At 37.1% G+C, this 26,259-nt stretch overlaps 1 protein-coding gene across 3 annotated transcripts; it reads right to left on the minus strand.

The window, feature by feature from the left end:
• Nucleotides 1-1,130: 1,130 nt before the first annotated feature.
• Nucleotides 1,131-25,861, minus strand: LOC139754649 (phosphatidylinositol 4,5-bisphosphate 5-phosphatase A-like). 3 transcript variants are annotated; one of them, XM_071672182.1, is made up of 10 exons: nt 25,799-25,861; nt 22,830-22,884; nt 21,138-21,269; nt 20,632-20,857; nt 20,045-20,220; nt 18,494-18,718; nt 16,281-16,434; nt 14,126-14,263; nt 9,819-9,905; nt 1,131-8,048 (listed from the first exon to the last, which is right to left on the minus strand). In XM_071672182.1, exons 2-10 carry the CDS (start codon nt 22,841-22,843, stop codon nt 7,929-7,931), a joined length of 1,272 nt encoding a protein of 423 aa, XP_071528283.1. In that variant the 5' UTR covers nt 22,844-22,884; nt 25,799-25,861; the 3' UTR covers nt 1,131-7,928. The 3 variants fall into 3 exon arrangements, with proteins under 3 accessions (XP_071528283.1, XP_071528275.1, XP_071528292.1); XM_071672174.1 differs by lacking the exon at nt 25,799-25,861 and adding an exon at nt 25,103-25,651 and having other exon boundaries at nt 7,471-8,048; XM_071672191.1 differs by lacking the exons at nt 22,830-22,884; nt 25,799-25,861 and adding an exon at nt 25,103-25,242 and having other exon boundaries at nt 7,798-8,048.
• Between the last annotated feature and the right edge of the window lie 398 nt (nt 25,862-26,259).

Genomic DNA, 26,259 nt, shown 5'->3' on the forward strand with positions numbered 1-26,259 from the left:
AATAGCTTGTACTCATTTTCTCTGAGTATTTAAACAAACACTTTGTGATCATAATAAACGTACAGCCTGCAATATTTTTCATCATTCCATATATTCAACACATTTATTGCTCAAAAAAAGACAGCACAGGTATATATATGTCAGGCTTGGTAATATTTTCATGAATAACATGAAGAGCAATGCACGGTTTGAATGTTCAGATTAGATCATATGAGCCAAAGGGTCCTTGTGGCACTAGCATATACCCATCTAGCAAACATCACACACAGTGAAACACCAAAATATCTATTCATAGTACATTAACCATGCCTCATACATTTGAAGCATAAACACTCACACAGTACACTGGGTCACAAAGCTATGATCATGACATATTTCTGCTTGTACTTTGTCTCTTTATTATACATTCTAGTAGAATCCTATATGCCTATACAGTATAGCACATAAAGCTTGTGGTGAAGTTGTCCAAACTGACAATGTGAAATTTATAAATTGAAAGTGACAATAAATGCAAAATACTGTGCATCATTCCCCTCTTATTCCACAATGATACAATTACACACTGTAAGGTGGTATATACAATCAAGTAATCAAATAAGATAAATCTTTAGCATGGTATTTACAACATGTTTTAGTTGAAAACTTTATAAAATATATCAAAAAGTCTAGAACAACAACTGTTTTACTAGCCCCTAAATGCCAGAAATTTCATACAAAAACTTAGCAGGCAGCAGGAGTCATCATGAGAGTGCTAGTTCTCGAAAGCTTATTTTGAACAATCCACCATTGTTTTGACAGATATGGCTGCTAAGTGTATCTTGTTCACTCTAGGTGCATATCACAGACATATGGTACAGAGACTATCTCACTGGGAGTAATTCTGGATCATGAATACATGTAAATAAATGTGAATATGTAAACATAAAAACATATGTAAATTGTTACCATGCACAGTGATATGCATCATTTAGTGAATTTGGGTCATGAGACTCCTGACCCCCACTCTCCTTCATCCCACTGCCTCCACCAGGGGAATTTAGCATTATGTTTAAAGCTAGCTCATGGCCATGTAAGTTATATCAGCTCTCTCTTTTTTTTTTTTTACACATTCTTTACATTTACATACTGCATTTCTTTAATAAACAATGATAAGAGGCATCAATGAATTTGTGTCATGAGGCTCACCTCTCTGCTCTTCTTTTTCCCTCAGTTAAGGTCTCAAAGTGGTGGCTACAACACTATACCACATTCATATATTTCAACTTACTTTTTTGCCTATATCCTTTAATTCTACATGTATTTCCTCCAATCTTAAAAAGGGAAACAGAAAATCTGAAGCTTTTCTTTTACCCCAAACTGTAAGGAACTTGCTGAAATTCATCAGGCATTTAAGGGTTAACAGAAGTCAATTACTAAAGATAAAAAAAAGTTGTACATTTTCTAATGCTCCAACAGAAACTGCAGTATTTCAATAAGAATTTGTAGATGTGAGAGTGATATTCCCTAAAGATCACATATTCAAAATTCATTATGGAATGACTGACTTCCTAGGCACTATGGCTCCCTCATCAAATGCAGTTCTTTGTAGTATTTCCTAGAAATTATGAAACTCACACTTTAAGTGCTTTTTGTACTTCAGAAGACCCAAATGATAATCATTCAAAAACCATGCTTAAAAGAAAATTCTTTTTCATATTAAGGAGATTCAGCCATAATAATACATGGACAGAAGGATGAAAGTCCAATAAATTACAAGAAGAAAATGAGAGAGAGACAAGAGTTAAGAAATAAAGTTAAGTCCTTCTATGACTATTATCATGACTGATTTTAATGTTTGATATGATATACAGAGGGTACAGCTGAGATCAATAATGGGATATGAGCAATACCACTGAAAATCCTTTAACATTTCTAAAGCTCTCTGCTCCAGCACCGAAAGCTAAAAGGCCTCATATTGGTCAAGAACCTATCAAAACTAAAGGCATTAGAGATACTCTGTTTACATTAAAAGCCCAACAATACATATGTTAACAGTTTACAAAACAATAAAGAGCATTGTTTTTAAATTTTTTTGTAACAATCGTGTCTTTCTGGAATTTAATTTCCTACCATAACTATACTGAGTTAAGATCAGAATCAGAAAACTGGATTTACAAATCTATGTAAGTACCTTTGCCATTAGCTTGAAAACATGTGAAAACTGGATCTTCATGACTCTAAAATGAATATAATTAAATAAAGGAATACATCTACAGTACAGAGATGCCCCAACAGCAAACCTGAAAACAAAATCTAAAAACTGAAGCATGACAAATAGATCACAGTGACCACACATTTGAGGCAACAGCATAGTAGTAACTGAGAAACATCACCTTCTTAAGATTCATGGCTGTCTTTGAACCATGCTCAACCTTAAAACACCGCAATAAAGTTCTATTAATGTATACATACATTTGTATGTACAGCTTGAATACTTGATCTTAATTGTACTGGCTGGGAGTAAAATTCTATTTGTAATGATACATATATTTTTCCCAATTACAATCTTTTCAGTTAGGCTTTTTGCTTCATGTATGAACTTTGCAGGGAAAATCTCAGTAAGAATTGTGCTTCAAACACTATTTCATAATTTTTCACTAATATTGCTTTGTGCTTCATTCATCAGTATGACATTCTCTTACTTCAAGTTCTGTTACCTCATATTGTTCATAGATTCTCATTCTCTGCATGGCATTTCTCATCAACATAAACTCCATAAGTACAAGTTCAATGATACATGATTAAAAAGTAATAATGTACAGTGGCCATGTTCACTTGTACAGTTATGAATATCTAATTTTACAATGAAACATTCAGTCAGTTACTTGTTTTCTTTACTAAGTGTAAATCTTTCAATCTCATGAAACTGAATATATATATAATTTTTTTTTCTATAACCACCCCAGGGCCTTTCTAAAGGCTCCTGCAGCCCAAGGCTGCACTACTTTCAGAAGGAGAACCTGGACTCATTTGTAGTGAGAAGTCAGATTTAGTGTAAAGGTGAAAGCTAAAGAATGGCAATATCCAGAAAACAGATAGGAATGTGTAACTTGTGTCTGTATGAGAAGTGTGGTTTCAGCTAGATGTATGCCTGGTGTAAAAGACTTTATTTGGATGGCAGTTGTTTAGTGCATGTTGGGTCAATATAATGTGTGTGTCTTTTGCCAGTGCTATCTTTGCAGGATGTGAGGTTGCTGAAGTATAAGACAGAGATAGGGTTTTTACCCACAGCAAACTATGCCTCTTCTCCAAACTAAACTATGCTTCACCTGCCAAGTCCTCCATGCTTTCAAAAGCAAATATAGCAATGCTGCAGACCACACTTCACACCAAATAATGTACTCAGAACAATCACTGGCTGTCTAGCAACCACAAACACTCAGCACATTTACAATAAAATAAAGATCCTCCCAATACACACTCACCTCAACATGCTTGAAACCCAATTCTATGTAACAGCACTAGATCCCTCCCACCCAAACCAATCTATACCCATCAAACCCCAAGCAGAAATATAAGGCTTACCCTGCCTCACACATCAGTAACTTCTACCCACAGATCCCGCCAACCCCAAAAATCATAATACTGAAATAATTTGACAAGCAATAAACAAGAACCTCACATTTCAGTTTTAAACTCCAACCCCCCAGACATACACCCATCAGAAACCAAACTCCCCAAATAAACCAGAATCAAATTCTTCCACTTTCACTCTGGACACCACCCATCACTACAACATTACAAACACCATTTCAACATACCCCAAGACCCTTCATACCAAAGATATAACTACCATAAATATGAAAAGAAAATTTAATACTCAATTGTCCTGCACTCTCTCTGCACATAGATGGACACACATCATAACATTTTATGATCCTTTGTCCCAGCCAGTGGATGCAGCCAGTACCCTGAGTGCAGCAGGAGCCTCATAAAGTTAGAAGGGACTCCTGGGGCAGGAATCAATTATACATACATAAATATATGTGTGTGTGGATGGGCCATGCTTCATCTGTTTCCAGGCGCTACCTCGCTGATGTGGGAAACAGCGATCAGGTATAATAAAAACAAAAATAATAATATACATAAATATATATATATATATTTTGTTTTCCATACATATGTGCCATTTCCCGAGTTAGCGAGGTAGTGTTAAAGACAGAGGACTGAGCCTAAGTGGAAAAATCCTTACTTGGCCCCCTTCTCTGTTCCTTCTTCTGGAAAAGTAAAAAACTGAAGGGCAGGATTTCCAGCCCCCCGCTCCCTCCCCTTTTAGTCACCTCTTATGACACGCAGGGAATATGTGGGAAGTATACATATTTTTTTTAATTTTTTTCATATATATTCGCCTTTTCCTGTGTTAGCAAGGTAGTGTTCCAGAACAGATGACCAATCCTTAGTGGGGAAAACTCTGTTCCTTCTTTTGGAAAAGCAGAACAGGAGGGGGGATTTTCAGACACTGCTCCCACTCCTTTTAGTTGCCTTCTGTGACACACAGGGAATATATAGGAAGTATTCTTTCTACCCTATCCCCAGGGATATATATATTGCATAACCATAATTCATTAATTTAATCAATTATGAAAAGAGTAAGCACCTCCCCTAAATCACTATATACGTCTCCACGACTGACTCACACAAGCTAAAGCAATTTGTTGAATAACTATTACTAAAAACACCAATACATTGTATGCATGCACATACTAATCATGTTTCATTTCTTGGTCTCTAGCTCTGTATATGCCTTGAGCTCATTAAAAACTTTCTCTCATATTCCCATACAATACGTGTTAAGCTTACTGATTTACCCAAGAACTTATTTGCACAAATATCAGTGTGTGAAAACTTGTTCAAGTGGTATACATTTTGGTTTCATTAATCCAAACTATTGTGTTGAAAGGTCAAGATAACTTTACAATGCCAATATATGATTTCTACAGAGGTTATTCTACTTTTGAAATATAAATACTCTATTTACAAAATAGGCAGAAGCTAAACTGGTCCCAGTCACCTACACAAATCGTACAAAGGGGGAAGTCCCCTTTCTTCCCAGAATATTTTGGCAACTTGCACAATGCCATCTCCTTGTTTGTATAATACAGTTTCAAGGAAATTTGTCCCCTAAAATTTATAACTTTCAATATCAATCTATTATCTACCTTTAAGCTCCATTTCTTCCAACCTTATCCTACACTAATATATATTTCCCCTTCTGTATACCCACAAAGGCATCCCTCCTTCTTTTAACATACAATTACCTTTAGTCCATGCATGTAATTATGATTACTTACTCAACAGCCAAACTGGCATGCAGAATTCTTCATCAAATGGTCTGAGTCTTACTGATTACTAATGATGTTTATGTGAACATAACTCATTAAAAAAACGTTTATGAATGACTCTGCATGTGTAACTCTGCTTTTAGAGTTAAAAAACTCATGTATCAATTTTTTTCCTGCAACATGAGAGAAGCAAGTTTGGGTATAGAACATGGCAAGACCTGATGGTCTCATAGGCTGATTATTAATCAAAAGGAAACTCTAAACTGTGAATCTGTGAAAATCAAACTATCTCTAAATGCTGGGCTGTATCAGGTCAGCTAATCATGGATCATGAAAGTAAACCATGCTTCTAAAATCTACCACTAGATAGTGGCACCATTCTTTCAGGCTTGCCAACTATACAAGCCCTAAACAATGATGTACTCAGGTGGAATAAACAAACAGCATAAATATAATGGAAGCCCATACAGCTACAGCTTGCCCCATGATAAAAAAATAGGATGGAATAAACAAATAGCATAAGTATAATGGGAGGCCATACAGCCACAGCTTGCCTCATGATAAAAAATAAGTTAAAAGAAAAATCTCCATTAAACTAACAAGCTGAGGGTACAACAACTTCTTAACAAGGTGTCCTGGCCATTCTGAAAGTGTGGCACACTATTAGCTCACTCACAGTCGATGTGCAGTATATCTCTACTGGTACAAAAGTAATTTAGTATGCTGTATATCTTCATATGAATATCATTATATTCATCAATATCAATACGGTAAATTACCACTCTTGGTGATAAAAAAAGAAGTATGGGTTAGAGAAATGTGTTGTAATAATAAAGAGTGTGGTTGAGAGAGTAAAAGAGGGTATACTGAAATGGTTTGGGCATGGAAAGAGTGAGGAAACGTTGACAAAGAGGATATATGTGTCAGATGAGGAGGGAACAAGGAGAAGGGAGACCAAACTGGAGACAGAAGGGTGGAGTAAAAAAGATTTTGAGCGATTGGGGCCTAGACATGCAGAGGGGTGAAAGGCATGCATGGGATAGAGTAAAATTGGAAAAATGTAGTATACTGGTCATAACCTGGAAAGGTCTGTGGAACCTGGATGTGGATCAGGAAATATGGTTTCGGTGCACTACACAACAGTTAGAGAATGGATGCTGTCGTTAGAGAATGGATGTGAGTGGATGTGGCCTTTCTTTGTTCCAGGTGCTACCTTACTAACACAGTAAACGGCAATCAAGTATGAAAAAGAAAATAATAACAATAATACCTTTATTCTATTTTTTTACTTTCCCAGCCCAAACTCCCTTTCTATGTAGCACTCAAAAAGCTGTCCATATGCACATGTCAACAGCTTTGGCACATTATGTATGTCTTTTTGGGGTATGAACAGGATAAGGAGGAGTTGGTGTTCTGGGTCTTCAGTGTGGAAGTTACACCTTCAGGATGAGGGGGTCTTGTGAAATAATGAATATGACAAAGGGTAATTGCACATGACTGCAGAGTATAATTTCATATGGGCGTATGTCTAATGGAGTGGTGTTTAAGACTGGATTGGGAATGCAAATGTGAAGTACATGTGAGGTAATTTGATGTGTATGTGTTTTATCAATGTTCTACCAGGGAAAAGGGCTCTGTAAAAAGAGGTTGCTGAAGTGTGTGGCAAGGGTAAGCTTTTCATTTTTACTTGAACCATCTATACTCTCTCCCTTCAGCAATTAAAATCAATGGCCTATAATGGTTCAAGTAAACACAAGGACAGGTCAACAGAGATGTCTTGTAAGGTAGGTATCTATGAAACAATGGTGCAGCTATCCAATGGTAGGATTTGGAATGTTTGTCATGATTAGTTTAAACGGTTCATAGTTACTTCATGAGGTAACAAGTGTTCCAATAGTTATCTAGTAAGCACATTTTGTATAATGAACTTTCTACTTCAAATTTTGATGGGTACTCTTAATATGAAGCCAAGAGGTTTTGCCAGGCTAACCATCATCATATGATATCATTTTAATAAACACCAGTAAAATATATAATGTATAAGAAAATAATATTCAACCATCCAAAGCTGAGATTTCACACACATCACACTTTATCAATTATACATGATAACAATAATGCAAGGGTGAGGTAGAATTCAATAAAAAACTTTATAAAGTCATTTCTATCATTATCAGTAAAATTAGAGGACTTTCGTCAAACATCTGACTTTCACGTTAATGAAGTACAAATATTCTCGTGCCTGTTTGCACGTAGGGTACTGGAGATCCAAGTCTCCATCTTTTTCTAATTCAAGAACCAGTACCTGACAGGTATGCTTTCAGTTGTACACACTATACGTAGTACATGAATCTCTGCCAGGATAATGAACCCTAGCACTAGCTCACAAAGTACTGAACTAGCTGATTTTGCTGGATTTCAAAAACCTTAAAAATACTCAAATGGCACAAGCAAAGTAAAATAGGTATGATACATCAAACTGGAGCCAAAACAAAATTCCTTTTGACACATTCACAAGTACTGATCATAAGGATTAGAAATATTCCACATCTGTTACAAGACTGAAAACCACACATTTCTCAGAGGCTTCTGGACCAGGTAGAGTTACTATGATTGGGAAATAACTGGGAAAGGGTCACTCATGCCAAGATATGAGTTGTACTTCCCTGAATAATAAACTAGGCGATACATACCGGGATGCTGCAGCAGTTCATCATTGAACAGGAGCTAGAGAAGAAAAGCATATATTCACTTTTACATAAATGACAGAAAATAAGACACTACACTAAAATTTACATTCTCGCGCTGATTCTGAAATCTAATTTCATTTCTATTATCTTTGAATGTGTTCCCATACACATATTGAAGATAAAATGCACACAGCCTTCCACCTTACTAAAACACATACAGCAAGTATGACCAGTGTTCTAAAGTGATATCAAAAGACATGTCTCCACTCATGATTCTTAACCATTAAATACTGGCCAATATAATAGGATTTTTCACTGCTCCTTATTCTGTCTATATATCTTCCTGACTTATCATACTACTAGTAATCTATGAAGATCTCACTATCAGGCAAGCATGGGAAAAAATACACCTCTCCTCAGTACTCCTACAATCATCACTGGGTGCACATCTGTCAACCTCTGAGGTCATATGTATAGTGACCTCACAAAAAAATTTGTAAATGCTGGAAGGCCTAAGCAAGTATCATCATATAAATCAGCTGGTGAGGAAAAAGAAGAACAACAAATGCAAAGTGAGAAATGTGATTCACAGAGTAATTTTAGAGTGTTAGAAGCCTGGGCAGCATGGGATCCTACCACCCATACATTCACACCCTCATGCTTGGCCTTTATCAAGTCATGTGGAACAGATCACATAACAACTGCAATTAACTTTCATGGATGTAATCCTGTGGTGATAGTGGACTTTGGTAACATTTGTAGAATAGTGCACAGTGTATCATCATTCGGTATGTGTAGCATAATATTTCTACATATCTTCATGTTATCCAACACTAACAAAGTGCCTTGGCAAGAAATGAGCAGAATGAGATACAAAGAAACATGAACTATATGAACTTTCCTTTTCTCTCAAGTTGTAGAAGGATTAGGATTACCACAGACGTGCATGCAGGTCATAATCCTTCCTCCCAATCATTTTCAGAGTGCAGAACAGAATATTTCTAAATACATTCACACTGTTCACCATCAGTGATGTGCCTGTATATCAAATAATAGTACAGTGCTATTCCAAGTTCAAGAGAAGACATAAAATCTCCATGTCCTCCCCTCTTGAGCTGTCAACATGTCAGCTGTTTAGTCAGCACTCCATGAGGCCAAACATAGGTAACTACATTATTTCAGTGTACTTTCTTTTACTTTTATATGCCAAGATATCGGTTTATACAGGATCACAATTTCTTTTCATATTTTCACAAATGATGATGGAATTTCAAACCAATGACACCTTCCAAGATTAACAGCAGAAGTATAAACTATATTCATCATACCATCCCTCCATTCAAATCCTTGTTTCTGATGAATGTTCTCCATGTATGAAAGCTTCAACCAGCCCAAGAATATTCATCAAAGATATAAATATACAGGGCTTCACCCAATAGATAGCAAGAGGCCATACCCATAACAACAGAAAAATCTTTCATGACAGTATTTCCATCTATCTATCTACAGATCAAGAGTATACACCCATGCTCCTTTTGTGAGAATATATACTGCAAACCAGATTCCATAACCCTAATGATTCCAGCTGACAAAGGGCAGATTCCATTACCATGATCTTCACTCTCATTCACATGATGTGGATCTACAGGCTTGTGCCTCTTAAGAATCAATACTGCTGAACTGGGGTTCCATAACCTGTATGCTAGAAAGAGGAAGAGATGCCTAATTCCATGAAGTGGATATGAATGGCAAGAAAAATCGCATGACAACAACAAAACTTTTTTTTTTATCATATCTAGTAACTTACCTGGATGGTACGCTGTGTTGTATTCCCAAGAGGAGGCTGGGGTAGGTAAGTGTACGTAATGTATTGATCCATCGATGTGAAGTCCACCTGTGTAAACCATTACTTATTAATCAAGTCATGAACTATTCCTAAAACCTAATAATAAGACAAAATGTGTGATTTGTATAAATACAAAATGAAACTCTAAGACATACTAACCAAGACTTTAGTAATGAAGCCTATCTAAATATCTTTTTTTTTTTTTTTTTTTTTTTTATACTTTGTCGCTGTCTCCCGCGTCTGCGAGGTAGCGCAAGGAAACAGACGAAAGAAATGGCCCAACCCCCCCCATACACATGTACATACACACGTCCACACACGGAAATATACATACCTACAGAGCTTTCCATGGTTTACCCCGGACGCTTCACATGCCTTGATTCAATCCACTGACAGCACGTCAACCCCTGTATACCACATCGCTCCAATTCACTCTATTCCTTGCCCTCCTTTCACCCTCCTGCATGTTTAGGCCCCGATCACACAAAATCCTTTTCACTCCATCTTTCCACCTCCAATTTGGTCTCCCTCTTCTCCTCGTTCCCTCCACCTCCGACACATATATCCTCTTGGTCAATCTTTCCTCACTCATTCTCTCCATGTGCCCAAACCATTTCAAAACACCCTCTTCTGCTCTCTCAACCACGCTCTTTTTATTTCCACACATCTCTCTTACCCTTACGTTACTTACTCGATCAAACCACCTCACACCACACATTGTCCTCAAACATCTCATTTCCAGCACATCCAACCTCCTGCGCACAACTCTATCCATAGCCCACGCCTCGCAACCATACAACATTGTTGGAACTACTATTCCTTCAAACATACCCATTTTTGCTTTCCGGGATAATGTTCTCGACTTCCACACATTTTTCAAGGCTCCCAAAATTTTTGCCCCCTCCCCCACCCTATGATCCACTTCCGCTTCCATGGTTCCATCCGCTGACAGATCCACTCCCAGATATCTAAAACACTTCACTTCCTCCAGTTTTTCACCATTCAAACTCACCTCCCAATTGACTTGACCCTCAACCCTACTGTACCTAATAACCTTGCTCTTATTCACATTTACTCTTAACTTTCTTCTTCCACACACTTTACCAAACTCCGTCACCAGCTTCTGCAGTTTCTCACATGAATCCGCCACCAGCGCTGTATCATCAGCGAACAACAACTGACTCACTTCCCAAGCTCTCTCATCCCCAACAGACTTCATACTTGCCCCTCTTTCCAAAACTCTTGCATTTACCTCCCTAACAACCCCATCCATAAACAAATTAAACAACCATGGAGACATCACACACCCCTGCCGCAAACCTACATTCACTGAGAACCAATCACTTTCCTCTCTTCCTACACGTACACATGCCTTACATCCTCGATAAAAACTTTTCACTGCTTCTAACAACTTTCCTCCCACACCATATATTCTTAATACCTTCCACAGAGCATCTCTATCAACTCTATCATATGCCTTCTCCAGATCCATAAATGCTACATACAAATCCATTTGCTTTTCTAAGTATTTCTCACATACATTCTTCAAAGCAAACACCTGATCCACACATCCTCTACCACTTCTGAAACCACACTGCTCTTCCCCAATCTGATGCTCTGTACATGCCTTCACCCTCTCAATCAATACCCTCCCATATAATTTACCAGGAATACTCAACAAACTTATACCTCTGTAATTTGAGCACTCACTCTTATCCCCTTTGCCTTTGTACAATGGCACTATGCACGCATTCCGCCAATCCTCAGGCACCTCACCATGAGTCATACATACATTAAATAACCTTACCAACCAGTCAACAATACAGTCACCCCCTTTTTTAATAAATTCCACTGCAATACCATCCAAACCTGCTGCCTTGCCGGCTTTCATCTTCCGCAAAGCTTTTACTACCTCTTCTCTGTTTACCAAATCATTTTCCCTAACCCTCTCACTTTGCACACCACCTCGACCCAAACACCCTATATCTGCCACTCTGTCATCAGACACATTCAACAAACCTTCAAAATACTCATTCCATCTCCTTCTCACATCACCACTACTTGTTATCACCTCCCCATTTACGCCCTTCACTGAAGTTCCCATTTGCTCCCTTGTCTTACGCATCCTATTTACCTCCTTCCAGAACATCTTTTTATTCTCCCTAAAATTTACTGATAGTCTCTCACCCCAACTCTCATTTGCCCTTTTTTTCACCTCTTGCACCTTTCTCTTGACCTCCTGTCTCTTTCTTTTATACTTCTCCCACTCAGTTGCATTTTTTCCCTGCAAAAATCGTCCAAATGCCTCTCTCTTCTCTTTCACTAATACTCTTACTTCTTCATCCCACCACTCACTACCCTTTCTAAACAGCCCACCTCCCACTCTTCTCATGCCACAAGCATCTTTTGCGCAATCCATCACTGATTCCCTAAATACATCCCATTCCTCCCCCACTCCCCTTACTTCCATTGTTCTCACCTTTTTCCATTCTGTACACAGTCTCTCCTGATACTTCTTCACACAGGTCTCCTTCCCAAGCTCACTTACTCTCACCACCTTCTTCACCCCAGCATTCACTCTTCTTTTCTGAAAGCCCATACTAATCTTCACCTTAGCCTCCACAAGATAATGATCAGACATCCCTCCAGTTGCACCTCTCAGCACATTGACATCCAAAAGTCTCTCTTTCGCACGCCTGTCAATTAACACGTAATCCAATAACGCTCTCTGGCCATCTCTCCTACTTACATAAGTATACTTATGTATATCTCGCTTTTTAAACCAGGTATTCCCAATCATCAGTCCTTTTTCAGCACATAAATCTACAAGCTCTTCACCATTTCCATTTACAACACTGAACACCCCATGCATACCAATTATTCCCTCAACTGCCACATTACTCACCTTTGCATTCAAATCACCCATCACTATAACCCGGTCTCGTGCATCAAAACCGCTAACACACTCATTTAGCTGCTCCCAAAACACTTGCCTCTCATGATCTTTCTTCTCATGCCCAGGTGCATATGCACCAATAATCACCCACCTCTCTCCATCAACTTTCAATTTTACCCATATTAATCGAGAATTTACTTTCTTACATTCTATTACATACTCCCACATCTCCTGTTTCAGGAGTATTGCTACTCCTTCCCTTGCTCTTGTCCTCTCACTAACCCCTGACTTCACTCCCCAGACATTTCCAAACCACTCTTCCCCTTTACCCTTGAGCTTCGTTTCACTCAGAGCCAAAACATCCAGGTTCCTTTCCTCAAACATACTACCTATCTCTCCTTTTTTCACATCTTGGTTACATCCACACACATTTAGGCACCCCACTCTGAGCCTTCGAGGAGTATGAGCACTCCCCGCGTGACTCCTTCTTCTGTTTCCCATTTTAGAAAGTTAATACAAGGAGGGGAGGATTTCCGGCCCCCCGCTCCCGTCCCCTCTAGTCGCTTTCTACGACACGCGAGGAATACGTGGGAAGTATTCTTTCACCCCTATCCCCAGGGATAATATACATATATATATACACACACACACACACACACACACACACGCACACACACACACACACACACACACACACACATACATATATATACATATGAAAAATGTAAGAAACAATTTAGAAAACAAACTTTTAGCTTGAAATGAATGAAAAAAATGAACGTCACATAATGGTTCAACCTCTGGCTATGGAAAAGGAAATGTACAATTTATTCACACAAACGTCAATAGCAGTTCTCATCAATTTCACCACTGAATCAATAAGCTTCAATGTCTAAGCTACATTTTTCTCCAACTTCACTATTTTCTTGTCAAAACACCAAGTATGAAAACTATCACTCCAGTAACACAACTATAAACATTTACTTCCCCTTTAGAAAGTTCTGGGGAAGTCTAAATATCTACCTACTTATATATCACTATTACTCCATTCCCAATTTACAGGCAAAGATCAGATACAGACAGCCTCATCAGCATCACTGAGATATCCTCAAGCCATGCCTAATGTGTTAAAAGTGAAAGAATGACTTCCACACATATAATTCCAAGTGAATTTGTGGGGGAGACTACCTTAATATTACCACACAGAGCAGCCTTCATTCCATACACATCTCCACAATCCCCTCATCTGCAGAGAAGTACTGGACACTTATCAATGTTTACACTCAATTCCTAAGTCCTCTTTAAGATCTGACTGTTTACCATGGCACTGGCTTCCCTTAACTCTAACAAAAAACAAGTTTGGTAATGGCACCTTATACAGAGCAACATAATCCCACGGTGAGATGACAACATCAGAATCAAGGGTAAACTTAAATGGACCACCCTCTCCTACTACCCAAGTTCCCAGAGGCTGAAAGTTGACACAGCGCTCTTCATGGTTGGCAAACACCTGCAGGAAGGATCATACAGTTGTATTAATACACAATAACGATAGATTTAGGGATGTAATGAATAAATAATGAAAAATCATACAAAAATTGAACAGTAATAAGAAAATAAACAGAGATACAATCAAGAATATGCAATCAGCCACTCAACCCCAATCCTATTAAACCGATGAAAGTAGAGAAAATCTAAAAATGCAATTTGCTGAATAAGTTTGTGGTGAAGTCTAGATGAAATAAGTACTTCTTAATACACTTTAATCAATGCACAGGTCTACCAATATAGGTAGATAACGGAAATTATTTGTCCATCTACAGCTCTTGTAAAATATATAGTGAATTTCATCCCTCTCCAACCATATATTCAAATTATTTCAAGGGTTGAGCATCTGCCTTTATCATTTTTGCACAATTAAGCTCTTCATTTAAATTTTCTTGAACACATCCTCATCTTTAATTAAAACTTGTCAATTTCAGTTTTGTAACTTATGGATTTGATCATTCAACACTACATTATTTCATTTCCTAATTTCTTCACTTTTTCACTGTCATTTTCAGTTTTGTAACTTATGGAGTTGATCATTCAACACTACATTATTTCATTTCCTTATTTCTTCACCTTCTCATTCCACTAGACTTCTCTGCTCTACTAATGACTTCTGTCCATAAAAACTAGTTACCAAACTTTTCTTTCACTTATTTCGTTAAAAAATGAGGCTTCATGTTTAGACACGACCATGCACAAACACCTAATAAAATTCCCATAAACCTTTCACTGCTGGACATAATGGTCATCTTTCAAAGCAAAGGTTCCCAGAAAACTTCAATGAGCTTTATTTACAAATCCAAAGAATTTAAAAAGCTTTAATTGTTTGCAGATCACATACGTAGCAGCTTTCCATCCACTGACCTCAATGCAACATTAAACTGACAACTCGAAGGCCAGAGATGTTTCTGTTGCCCTGTATTTAAATTGTTTCAAAATTAAATACATAATACTGTATCATGAAAGTATTTGAATGTTCAAAAAATACTGAAATTCTACAGTTTGCTTATGACAAGAGCACATCAATAAAAAGATCATAAGGAGATTGCTGCCTTGGGGAAGACACAAAATTTCAGAGTTGACAATTTTTTATTATGCCAAATTCAGCCATTAACAGCATGGGCTGTCAGTCAATATTTCTACTTCAAATCATCAAGGGAGACCCTGTTTCCATCTTTTTGAAATACAAAAAAGGCGTTGCAGACTATAAAATTATCCATGATACAGACGCACAACCTGTTTTAAGCAAAATAATGATCTAATTTTCACTTAATTTTCACTTATTCTTTTGGAGTAGTGGTACAAATAATTCCGGAAAGGGTGGTTAAAATGTTGATCCCTCTCACAAGGCATTCTTGTTGTAAATCATTTGAATTTCTATCGAGTCCTTCATTTCATTGCTTGTGCATGGAATGCAGCTATGAAACTGCAGAAAATCCTTCACGTCTTATACAAGATACTAATATTACATGATGCATATTGATAACCAATACATTTCATGTATGACGATTTTAGTTATATATTGTCTAAGATGAGTAAATTTCTGTATCAAATATGGGAGAAAAAATTTTCAAACATTTTCTGATTTTTTTTTGCATGAACTGTCATTTTTCTCAATCCAATATGAATATCAATATATTCTACTGACAATTCTCATAAACACTTATCTTTCAATATTGAAAATTAAACTTACGGATACCTGACACTTTTCAGGGTATCACCTGTAAATCAACTACACAGTACAAGGGTTAAATATATGATGTTAATCTTTGAAAAAAATATTGGTGGACAAATACCTTGGACTAACTTGTCAGAAAAAATGCCTAAATTTTGATGTCATACTTATATGTCAAAACTGAAGTATAAAATGCTGTAACTTGTCAAGAGACACATATTCTAAATAGAAAATGCAAATACAGCAATTGACAAAAAAGCCTACTTTATGCATTCAATAAAAAAAGTAACTATATACAAACCTTTATCTTATAAGAAGACATAATGGGCTTATGGTCAGACTGTGTGTATACTTCAATTGGAGCATATGATGTCTGCTCTACCCCAAGCTTGACATTCTCATAAGCATCTACATGAACCTGGTGCAGGATTCGGTCAGTCCAAGCTGGTCTCCGTCTTGAAGAAATATTTCTTAGTACTTAAAAGATCTAACATTTATAGATGCTTTCACAACATAACATCAAGAAAATCAATGACTTTTTAGCCTGCTTCCTGCTGAAATCTATTTCCTTTCTGATCAATGACATGCAAAAATTACAAGTTCAGAGACATGTCACTTAAAGCAATCAATTCAACCCTTTATTTCTATGAGACCAAGCAGCATATATTTCATAAAACAGTGAAACATGCACTCAAGTTGAAATTAAGTAGATTCAATGAGCAGTTTCAAACTACACAAATGAAAAGTCAGGAAGATGATTATACATATTTTACATATTCTTAAAAGGGTGGTCAACAAAATATTACCTACAGCTAAGTGTGGGTCGTCTTGCTCAGGGCTGGAAACATGTCAAGCACAACCACCCAGATACATTAACGTAACATAAATGAAAACTTCAATTAAGTCCTGACATGTTATGTGTTATAACAGCAACGACTAAAGTGAAACTGATTCAGAAGACTTTAACCTCAGGAATTAGAAATCCCTCAATATTCTTAGAATTATAATGTAAGTGTCCCAGTTCAATGTTCAATATAGCAAACATATTCTCTGGCTATCATAAGCTCCATTTCCAATTTCATGGGGTGGGTTGCTACACTTATAAAATTAATCTATTTTTTTCATTTTTCACACTTAGTTGATCTGTCATGTCAGATCAAAGTCTGCAAAGTCTGCAGACACACCAGCTCCCTACACAAAATAATTTCCATGCTTCGAGTCACCAATCATTCCACAATCTCTAATTGCATCTAATCATCTCTTTTACAATCTAACTCTCCCATTAGTTCTTTAATCTTCACTACTATAAATTGGACCCATGATACACAATAATGCCATCTGCAGTTTACTAACAGTGACACCAAGTTCTGGGTATCTGCAGCATTTTTTAATGCTTTCGATGGGTGTTGCACAGCTGCTTCTAGCGTACTTCAGCAAAATCCAGCATGGTGCTAATGAGAAAATGTGTACAACAATAAGAAAGTAAGGTCACCAAGTCACCCTGACCTTGTTACTCGCACTCTGCCTGCATCGTTCTTTCCCACTAAGTTTCTCGCCATTTGAGGAACTCCATAGGTGACCTTGATACAAGCTTTGAATACCAACTTGAACTTCTTTCCTGATTTTGGCCCTTAAATCTAATACAGTATGGCTTCTAAGCATGAAGCTAGAGATGTTTGTGGTGCTACCCCAAAAGAAGGCAAGGAAAATTATTTGCTTAGAGCAAAAAGTGGACTTACTGATCATCTTGCCAATGGTGAAAGTTTAGCATTAACAGTGTGAACAATATAAATAGGAAAGAGACTGCAATATGCCTAGTGTTAGTACGCTTCATATTTTGCGAATATCTTACAAATAAAACTGTTTGGCGTTTTAATACTTATTTTAACTGGTTATCTAACTCACACTATAATAATAATACGCACCTATCTTTGAGGTAACCCTCCAATCACAGATAACACACAGCTGTCAAAGATGTACCCAAAACAGACTGAAAGTACATGAATCTGTCAGCACTCAGATTTCTAAACTGTGAGACTTTACCTAAGCCTATGTGTATTTCTGATGTAAACCATTAAGTAATTATCTTTGTTTAAAATATTCTCAGATACACACTTGCTGAGAATATAAAATCTTTTTCAACTTTCTCTTTGATATTCATTCATGCCTGCACATATAAATGGTAGGTTATGACCTTAATGTCAAAACATGTGATATTAACAAAACACCATAATGTGTTTCTGAGGTTCATCAAGAGACCTTACTTACTACTCTGCTTTCTACTTTACTATGTATAACACAATCAGTCTTTATACCATACCCAATGGATCTACGCTAGTTTGCCCTCTCCATATATCAAATTCATCACAGAGACTGCATGTAAATAACTGGAATGAAGAAAGTGAAGCACAACTTACAAAAAAAATAAAATCAGAACAATACATAAAAGGAAGCAGGAATACAATGATAGAAATGGGTGAATAAACTGATTTCTAAAACTTTTTAAATACTTACGAAAAATCATATGTATTAGTTCCCTCCAGGTATTTGTAAGTTGGTGGGAAGCTTAGATTCCCTTCCTTTAACATAGAAAATGCATCCCCACTCTTCTGAGCTTTTTGCAACTCATCTACTTCTGCCAACGCTGACCAGTTAGCTTCAGAGACATGCTTAGCTATGGCCTCTGATGTCACATGGGCTTCAAAACGGAAGTTCATGTCTCCAAGCCAGAAAACATAGCTGTGGGCAAGAGACCCAAAATATATTCACATACTCTACTACATGTTTCAAACAATTAGGAAACAGTATAGTGTCTAGTGTGTGGAGAACCTTTAGAATTATCCTTTTCCCATGGTTAAATGCCACTGCTATGGCCTTGCAATGATACAAGTACTCCAGAAATGTATACACTTCCAGACTGTCTGAAAAACTAATGCCCCATAGTGTGCATGTTACCAGGTAATCTGTTCAAACTTATTTCCATGTTGCAACCAGTGTGGTGATTCCAATAGGGATCCTGGACAGCAGAATTCATGTGACTTTGGGTCAAGAGTATAGTCATTCACTCTGTAGCGATGGACTTAGAACTGTTCCACTTCAGTGATTTATGATTTATCAAACAGCAAAAGGTACTCATAAGACAAGCCTGGATCTAATATACCCAAAAAAATCAGTCAAGGAAAAAATACAAAATGAATAGGATACTTATGGTCAAAGTTGGCTTGTCTTTGAGGAATGTACCAAACTTGATTACACACAGTGAAATATTCTGTCATATCAACTCAGTAATTACTTGTAGCTAAGTTTTGAACAGGCATTCAATTACCTTTAAAATAAAAAATTACGAGTGCTTCCAGGACCCTTAGAACATTTATTACAAAGTGACGAATGATCGTTGTTATATATAACCAAAAGACACACTATGGTGTACCAAAGAAAATAAAACAAGGATTGTGCAAAGCTGTAAACTTCAACATGTTACTGTTGTGAATTAAAATGGCATTCATGTTACAAAAGATATTCTCATGGTACAGTTCTTCTGCAACACAATACAGAAAACAATGTCCTCTCCATCCAATAATTATGAACCAAGGAGTAGTAAGTAAGACTTGGCTGTGGATGGTAGTCTCTGGTTCCAGTACATTACACATGGCAGCTCGAGACTGGATGTGTGCTCCAGATACTACCTCACTAAAGCAGCAAAAGCATTCAGGTTAAAAAAAGAGTTACAATTATATGGTAAAAACTGCTCCTGAAATCATCTCAAACTTCAAATCTATTCATCTAGCTATCTATATCTCTGGATCCCATTCCCTCTAGGAACTCCCTGAAGGGGGTAACCACGGCAAAAGTCTCTATATCTAGTGAACTCCATTACCTTTTCTTAGCTTTTAGTGCCTAATCGTTAACAGGCCACTGGCTGAAGGCAACTCCAGCAGAGTGTTTCCAGAGGCTTCCATCCAATGTTCTTACCGACTACTTCTACCTAATGTGTCTAATAACTACAGATATCCATATCAAGGATTATTTTCCATTGGAAACAAGCTTCTCATACAAAACACTTACTCATGGTAGAGAATGTTACTAGTCTCTGGGACTGGGAACTGGGTAGTGTCAACAATGGTATTAAAATTCTCTACCCTTTCCTTGTATCCTGTGTCATGGGCAGCCAAGTGGCAATTAACGATGCACATGGAACATCCATACAGAGAGAATCTGATGCTGGCAGCACCTTTGTTACCCTGGAATGAATGAAACATGGAATCATGCTATTGTCACATTTGTGTGATTAGTTTAAAGAAAAGAAATCTTGATGTATAAAGGTGCACAAAAACTTAGACATATGACCTGAGAAGGTAAACTTTCTTCAAAGCACACTAAAGCCCTATAATTTTTGATATATTACCATGAATCTATCTTTAGTATCAAAACTTATGGATGGCTTATCAATCAATAACAGCATAACTTACAAAATCACCTCAGTTCATCACTGTATGGATCTATGCCTTGTTTAACAACATTTAAACTTATCTATCCCATTACCCATAAGCATGAAATACAGAGACCTCTAATCTAACGGGACAAAGCTGCATCTAACAGCCAGGTACACAGCATGGGGGGGAATTGCCCAAATGGTGCAAGAAAAAACTTACCCAAAACCCCCCTAAGCCAGTTCTGACAACTGAAGTGTGTATGTCACGGACATGAGGGAGATGCTGTCGTTTAACAAATACATTCGTGACTATCCCTTGCAAACGCTCACCAGTGATCCTCACATAATTGTGCGGGCCAATAATTTCCCTCAATGCACTGGTCCATGGCTCCTCAAACAGGGTATCCATCACTACATTCTGAGGTTGTGACTTTACCTCTTGAAGGCTGAGAAGACATAAGTTTTAGTGAATGACTCCCAATTTCTCCAACAATTCTTGTTAGTATGGATTCAGATACTGCAATCACTTCTAAAATGAAACATGGCAAAGGGATATATTTTGCAAAATATATATATCAAGCAATTACCTTCAGTTAATATACAGCATTAATTGCACAATTTATGCTCAACTAATAAGACACATAAACAAGATTCTAAATCTCATCAAAAAGTGAGCTACTGTTGTACAAAACACTGTACATCTACAAACATTTCTCAAAGTCTCACCATACAAAATATAAGTCTGGGAGGTGATCGTCCAAGCCACGCTTGATAATGGGATCTTTGCGAACTCCCATTAAAGTGTGAAGGTCCTGCTCTGGCCATGTGGTCTCTACATTCCAAGAAATGCATGCTATTCTGTTGGTGAGAAAAGAGATATTGATACCTAAAAAGTTATCAAATACACTCACTAAATATTCTCCTTAACAATAATTCACAATCATCTTATCTAACAAGAAATCAGCCTATTCATCAGAACACATATACAAAACAAACATGAAATAATGAGGATCTTATAAAACTACAATTGAAACCAAATAACTTAAACATTTAAGTTCCTCCTTATGCATTCATTTTGTACATTAACACTTTTGATTCTAAAAGATATATCTGCTTTGACATTTATAGGCATTTATATGTAGGATGCAGGTTTACTCCACAGCTTCATAGAAACTTTCCTTCTACTGCAAAAAAGAAGGAACAGCCTTATATCCTTGAAAGCTCTGCCACATGTCTGTGTGTGCTGCCATCTGTGATCAACACTGCAATTAGTGGATGTGTTTATATATTCTCAGCAGTATACACACATATATTCTCAGCAGTATACACACAGAGTAAATAGCCATGATTTAACGTTAACATTTCTGATATATGACCATTCTTATAGATAATACTTTAAATACAGGTATCCTTTAAGACAGGGAAGAAGGAATACTGCCCCTTATCCCCTACATGTCATAGAAGGCGCCTAAGAAGTATAGGAGCTGGGGGCTGAAAATCCTCCCTTCCGGTATTACTGACGTAACGAAGAAACACAGTAGGGAGAGGATCAGTCATCTGCTTTTGATGCTTTCTAACTAATGTGATTAATGGCAAATAAGTATGAAAGTTAAACAAAGACCTTACATACATATTCAATAATAAAGCCCCATCATCTATCTATCTATCTATATCTCTGATGCTCATTCCCTCCAGGAACTCCCTCAAGGGGATGAAACAGCAGAAGTTTCCATAACTGGTCAACTCTAGTGCTATTTCCTATTTCCTTCTTATCACTTATCATCTGATATACTGACATATGCCAAAAGATGTGTAATGGAATGGTAAAATGACAGTATAAGTCAGGGTTCATTTTTTTTCATATTTCTGATGTAAATCATTATTTTTCTCGACAGAGCATGGATTTCGAAGAATTTCAGTCCTAGATCTAAAAAAAAAAAAGGTCTAATTTTATATTATAAAAGTAGTAGAAAAAGTAAAATTATTTCATTTTAGGTGGATGACTGACAATTTTTGGGAACCAGCTTCAAAAAACAAAGCTACTTTCACCAACTCCACTTGAAACAGTTGCTTCATCAGAAAATCACAATATTTCTTTCTTCAGAAGATTCAATGATAGCATTACATTTTCATGAATTCTATTTTACATTCTAAATTCAAGCCATTATCAGTCAGATATTCTTTGTAACAATTACATATGGGCTCGCTAAGTTAAGTACAGTACTCACTGTATGTACAAGACATACAGGAATCCAAGCATTATAAGGAAAATTTGCAAGCTACTGATAGCATATATGGATTGTAGTTCCTGCAAAAACCCCTCAGTAGATGATATGCCCTTGGCTTGGAAAATGAAGATTATTTACTCCGGTAAACTTAATCTTTTTGCTTAGCAAATTCAACTGTAGTGTTGCTTACCTTAAGGTCTCCATTCTTGTAATCCTCCTTTTGTGTCTTAATTCAAGTTGCTGGCCTGACAGAGAAGTAATATGTTAGTGTACTTTCCACAAACTACTTAAAAAGCTGTTAGCAATTTCTACATATTTGTAATGATACTTTTACATTTTCTCCAATTCAGAGACAGCAATACAGCAAATGAAACAAGTCCCTAATCTTATCTACTACTCAATGTTATCAATGACATGGCTTTACCTCCGACAAGAAGAAAAATTACAGCAAAAGTGGTGAGAAAAGTGGGAAAGAAAGCAAGAGCAAGCAGATTATGGAAAAGACAGTTGATGGTGGAGAAAGGATGATTATAGGGAAGCGAAAAGAAGGTGAAAGGAAGTTGAGGAGGAACAGAAGTATGAGAAAATGGTTGAAAGATGATACAATATAGGGAGGAATGATCTACTATGACTTGGTGATTCATGAGGAAGAATATGCATGCAAAAAAACAAACAAAACTATGTAAAGAAACAAAGAATTGCTACATCCCTCATACTACATAAAAAACAATGTCCAAGAATTTCATCTACAGTTTTACTATTCAATTTCTGTCTAACAAAGCACTTAGCCATGCACCAAGTATCCAATGTTCTCTCTTCAAATTTCATATTTTCATATATCTAAATTTTTGACTTCTCATCCAATTCTAATTCGCTCTCTCAGTTAACTTTCAAGGACTGTGTAACACATGCTTGTAGTAAACTTCAAGAGAACCTGTGAACTTCCTCAAGCGATCAAAATTTATCTTATTCTTCATGTTATCAAAAAAAATTCGGGATTATTTTGGTTTATATTTAGTTGGTGGTAAATTTGTTTGAGTGTTTCTGCTTCCTTCTACCAAATACAAGATACACACTACATGGGATAAAAACAAAAACATCATAGTTGGCAGTTTAAGGTCAGGTTTTCATTGGTTCAAATGATTTCTTGTGCTTCACTTTCTTTAACTTAATCACATTTTCCTGATCTTCACAGATGCTGCCACTACCAACTTATTATCTTATGCAATAAAAACTTTCACCAGAAATTCTACAGCTAATACGTTGATTGCTCAAAATAACAAAAACCATTACTAGTTCTGTTGATTTCTAAGAGCATTTCAGTTAATTTGTAACATAACCCTGCATTTTCCCTAATTTTTACAGCCCTCTCCATCATCAACTCAGCTGGGTATCAAAACAAGTTTTGGATTCAAGTGACATTATTTTGCAATGATAATACAACAATGGCTGCAGAATGTGATTTCAAGCACTGTACTTCATTCTACGATACTAAAAGCAATGAAGAGGCTTATGAATATAAAGGAAAATGTGGTGCTTACATACCATTTATTTATTCTGCAGTTAGGGAATACATGAAATGACTGTCTGTGGACTGGGTGGGCAATGACATAAATGACCATGTGGTCTGTCATCTGCTTAGTGACATTCGTCAGATGGTGCAATGTTTAATCATGGGTGTGTCCCATACATTTCAACTACAAAGTTGAATATCAAGGCAAATCTCAATTGTTTTGGATGTTAGGTGAAGTGTTCATAGGTTCTTTTGATTTCGTAAATGTTTCATCTACTTTTACATTAACTGTCTCCAAATTTTCCCAGACATTCATAACCCTCACTAACATCACCTTATCTAGTACTGTATCATGAAACAACGTATAGATAATGGTCCAAATCATGCTCTACAATTCATATACTTATCTAAACTCTACACTAATATTCATACACAAAATCACTAAGATCCAGAGCTAGTTTCTATGTACAGCTAAACTGATAAATTACCCAACATATATAATCATCATATAAAAATTTAAGATATCCATATGATTTCCCCATCAGGTCCAGTGCTATGTGAAGTTATTCCTCAAATCACCATTGAAACAAGATGGTGCAATAACAGTACATAATGTATGATTCTACATGCTACAAGTCGTTCAAAGACTCTACTACCTTTTTAAGTTGCAGAGTTACAAGGGTGCTTTTCTATTCAGGAGTCTGATCCTCTCAGGTGATTTTTTTTTTTTGGCCCTTTCAAGTAGGTTACATATTAAGTTACATTACCCTGGTTATGATTAGTTCCTGTTCACAATGACATTCTCTTACCGGCGAGGAATACCTCCTCTCTGACATGCTCTCCCTAAAACCCTTCCTTGGACACTAACTCTCATGACGGTCATCGATTCATAGGCACTTTGGCTGTTCGCACACACCCCCGCAGTTTAAAAGGGAAGAAATCTTTTATACCTTCTTAATCTTGTGGACGACTAGAGGGCTAGATGGCTATGGGCCGTCGCCCAAGTGTGACAGGGGGGCCAGGCAACAGCGAGGTTGACACCAGGTGATGAGGCACCGTGGACCCAGGTCCTCACACAGTTGACAACACGATTGTAAACACAGCTGATACCATGCGTGTGTTCGTCCGTTCTCTGCCCACGAGCAAATAAATTTATTTCCCCCCCCAAAGACGAACGTGGATAAAATGCTACATCGGATATAAATATATGTGGTGTGTTGGTCTAAGACTTCTTTCTTTTTTTTCTCCTTTTAAACGTACAGAGTTCATGAGCGAACTTAAAACCCCTTGGCACGACACTCTCGAACCCACTACTAACTTCATATCTGATATCAGGGTATCAATGATGTCACACGGCCTGTGTGTAATCCAAAATCCATCTTAGATAAGTATATAGTGATACAGTTTGTATGTGTATCAATATTTTTCAGATTTTCACACACAAAGTGGAATAATTCACACAACGGGCATTTTGATGTGATGACACTCCATTTTCCACCAATTTGGCTCTACGTCACTTGAGATGGCTGCATTTTACAAAAAGTGTTCCATTATATCTTAAACTGGCGAAGGTTACTGGTACCCTACATGATATACATGTACATAAAGACAAAAGAGAAAAAGTTTAACAAGTGAATGAAATTAACCAATGAGCAGAATATCTGGCTGTTGCTGGCTGCACTCAGTACAACCTCATCACTAACCCGGAGCCATGTGATATCCGCGCGTGTTAGTTTAGTGAGCTTGCGGATTGTGGTTAAGATAAAGGCCAAATCGGCATCTTTGCAGTATGATCACGTTTCCATTCCCTCAAAGACCTAGAGATATTTAATTAGTTATCACCTTTTCAGTGTGGCATATTTGAATATATGTGGAGGGGAGCTCGACGTCCGTGGGACCAAACGTTTAATATGTTACTATAATCAGAGTATGTTCAATTTTCTGATGGCAGTCGCATCTACTTCCTCTCACAGCTTGACTTGTTCCATGTCTACAGTTCTGTTGTTGAAGAAATACTTCACGTCCCACCGTCATCTGTCTTACTCTACTTTCATTTACATGTGGTTATCGCGTCTCCCCTTATACTTCTTCCACAGTGGGCAGATAA

Source organism: Panulirus ornatus, chromosome 2 (genome assembly GCF_036320965.1).
Source record: "Panulirus ornatus isolate Po-2019 chromosome 2, ASM3632096v1, whole genome shotgun sequence".
NCBI classification, from domain to species: Eukaryota; Metazoa; Arthropoda; class Malacostraca; order Decapoda; family Palinuridae; genus Panulirus; species Panulirus ornatus.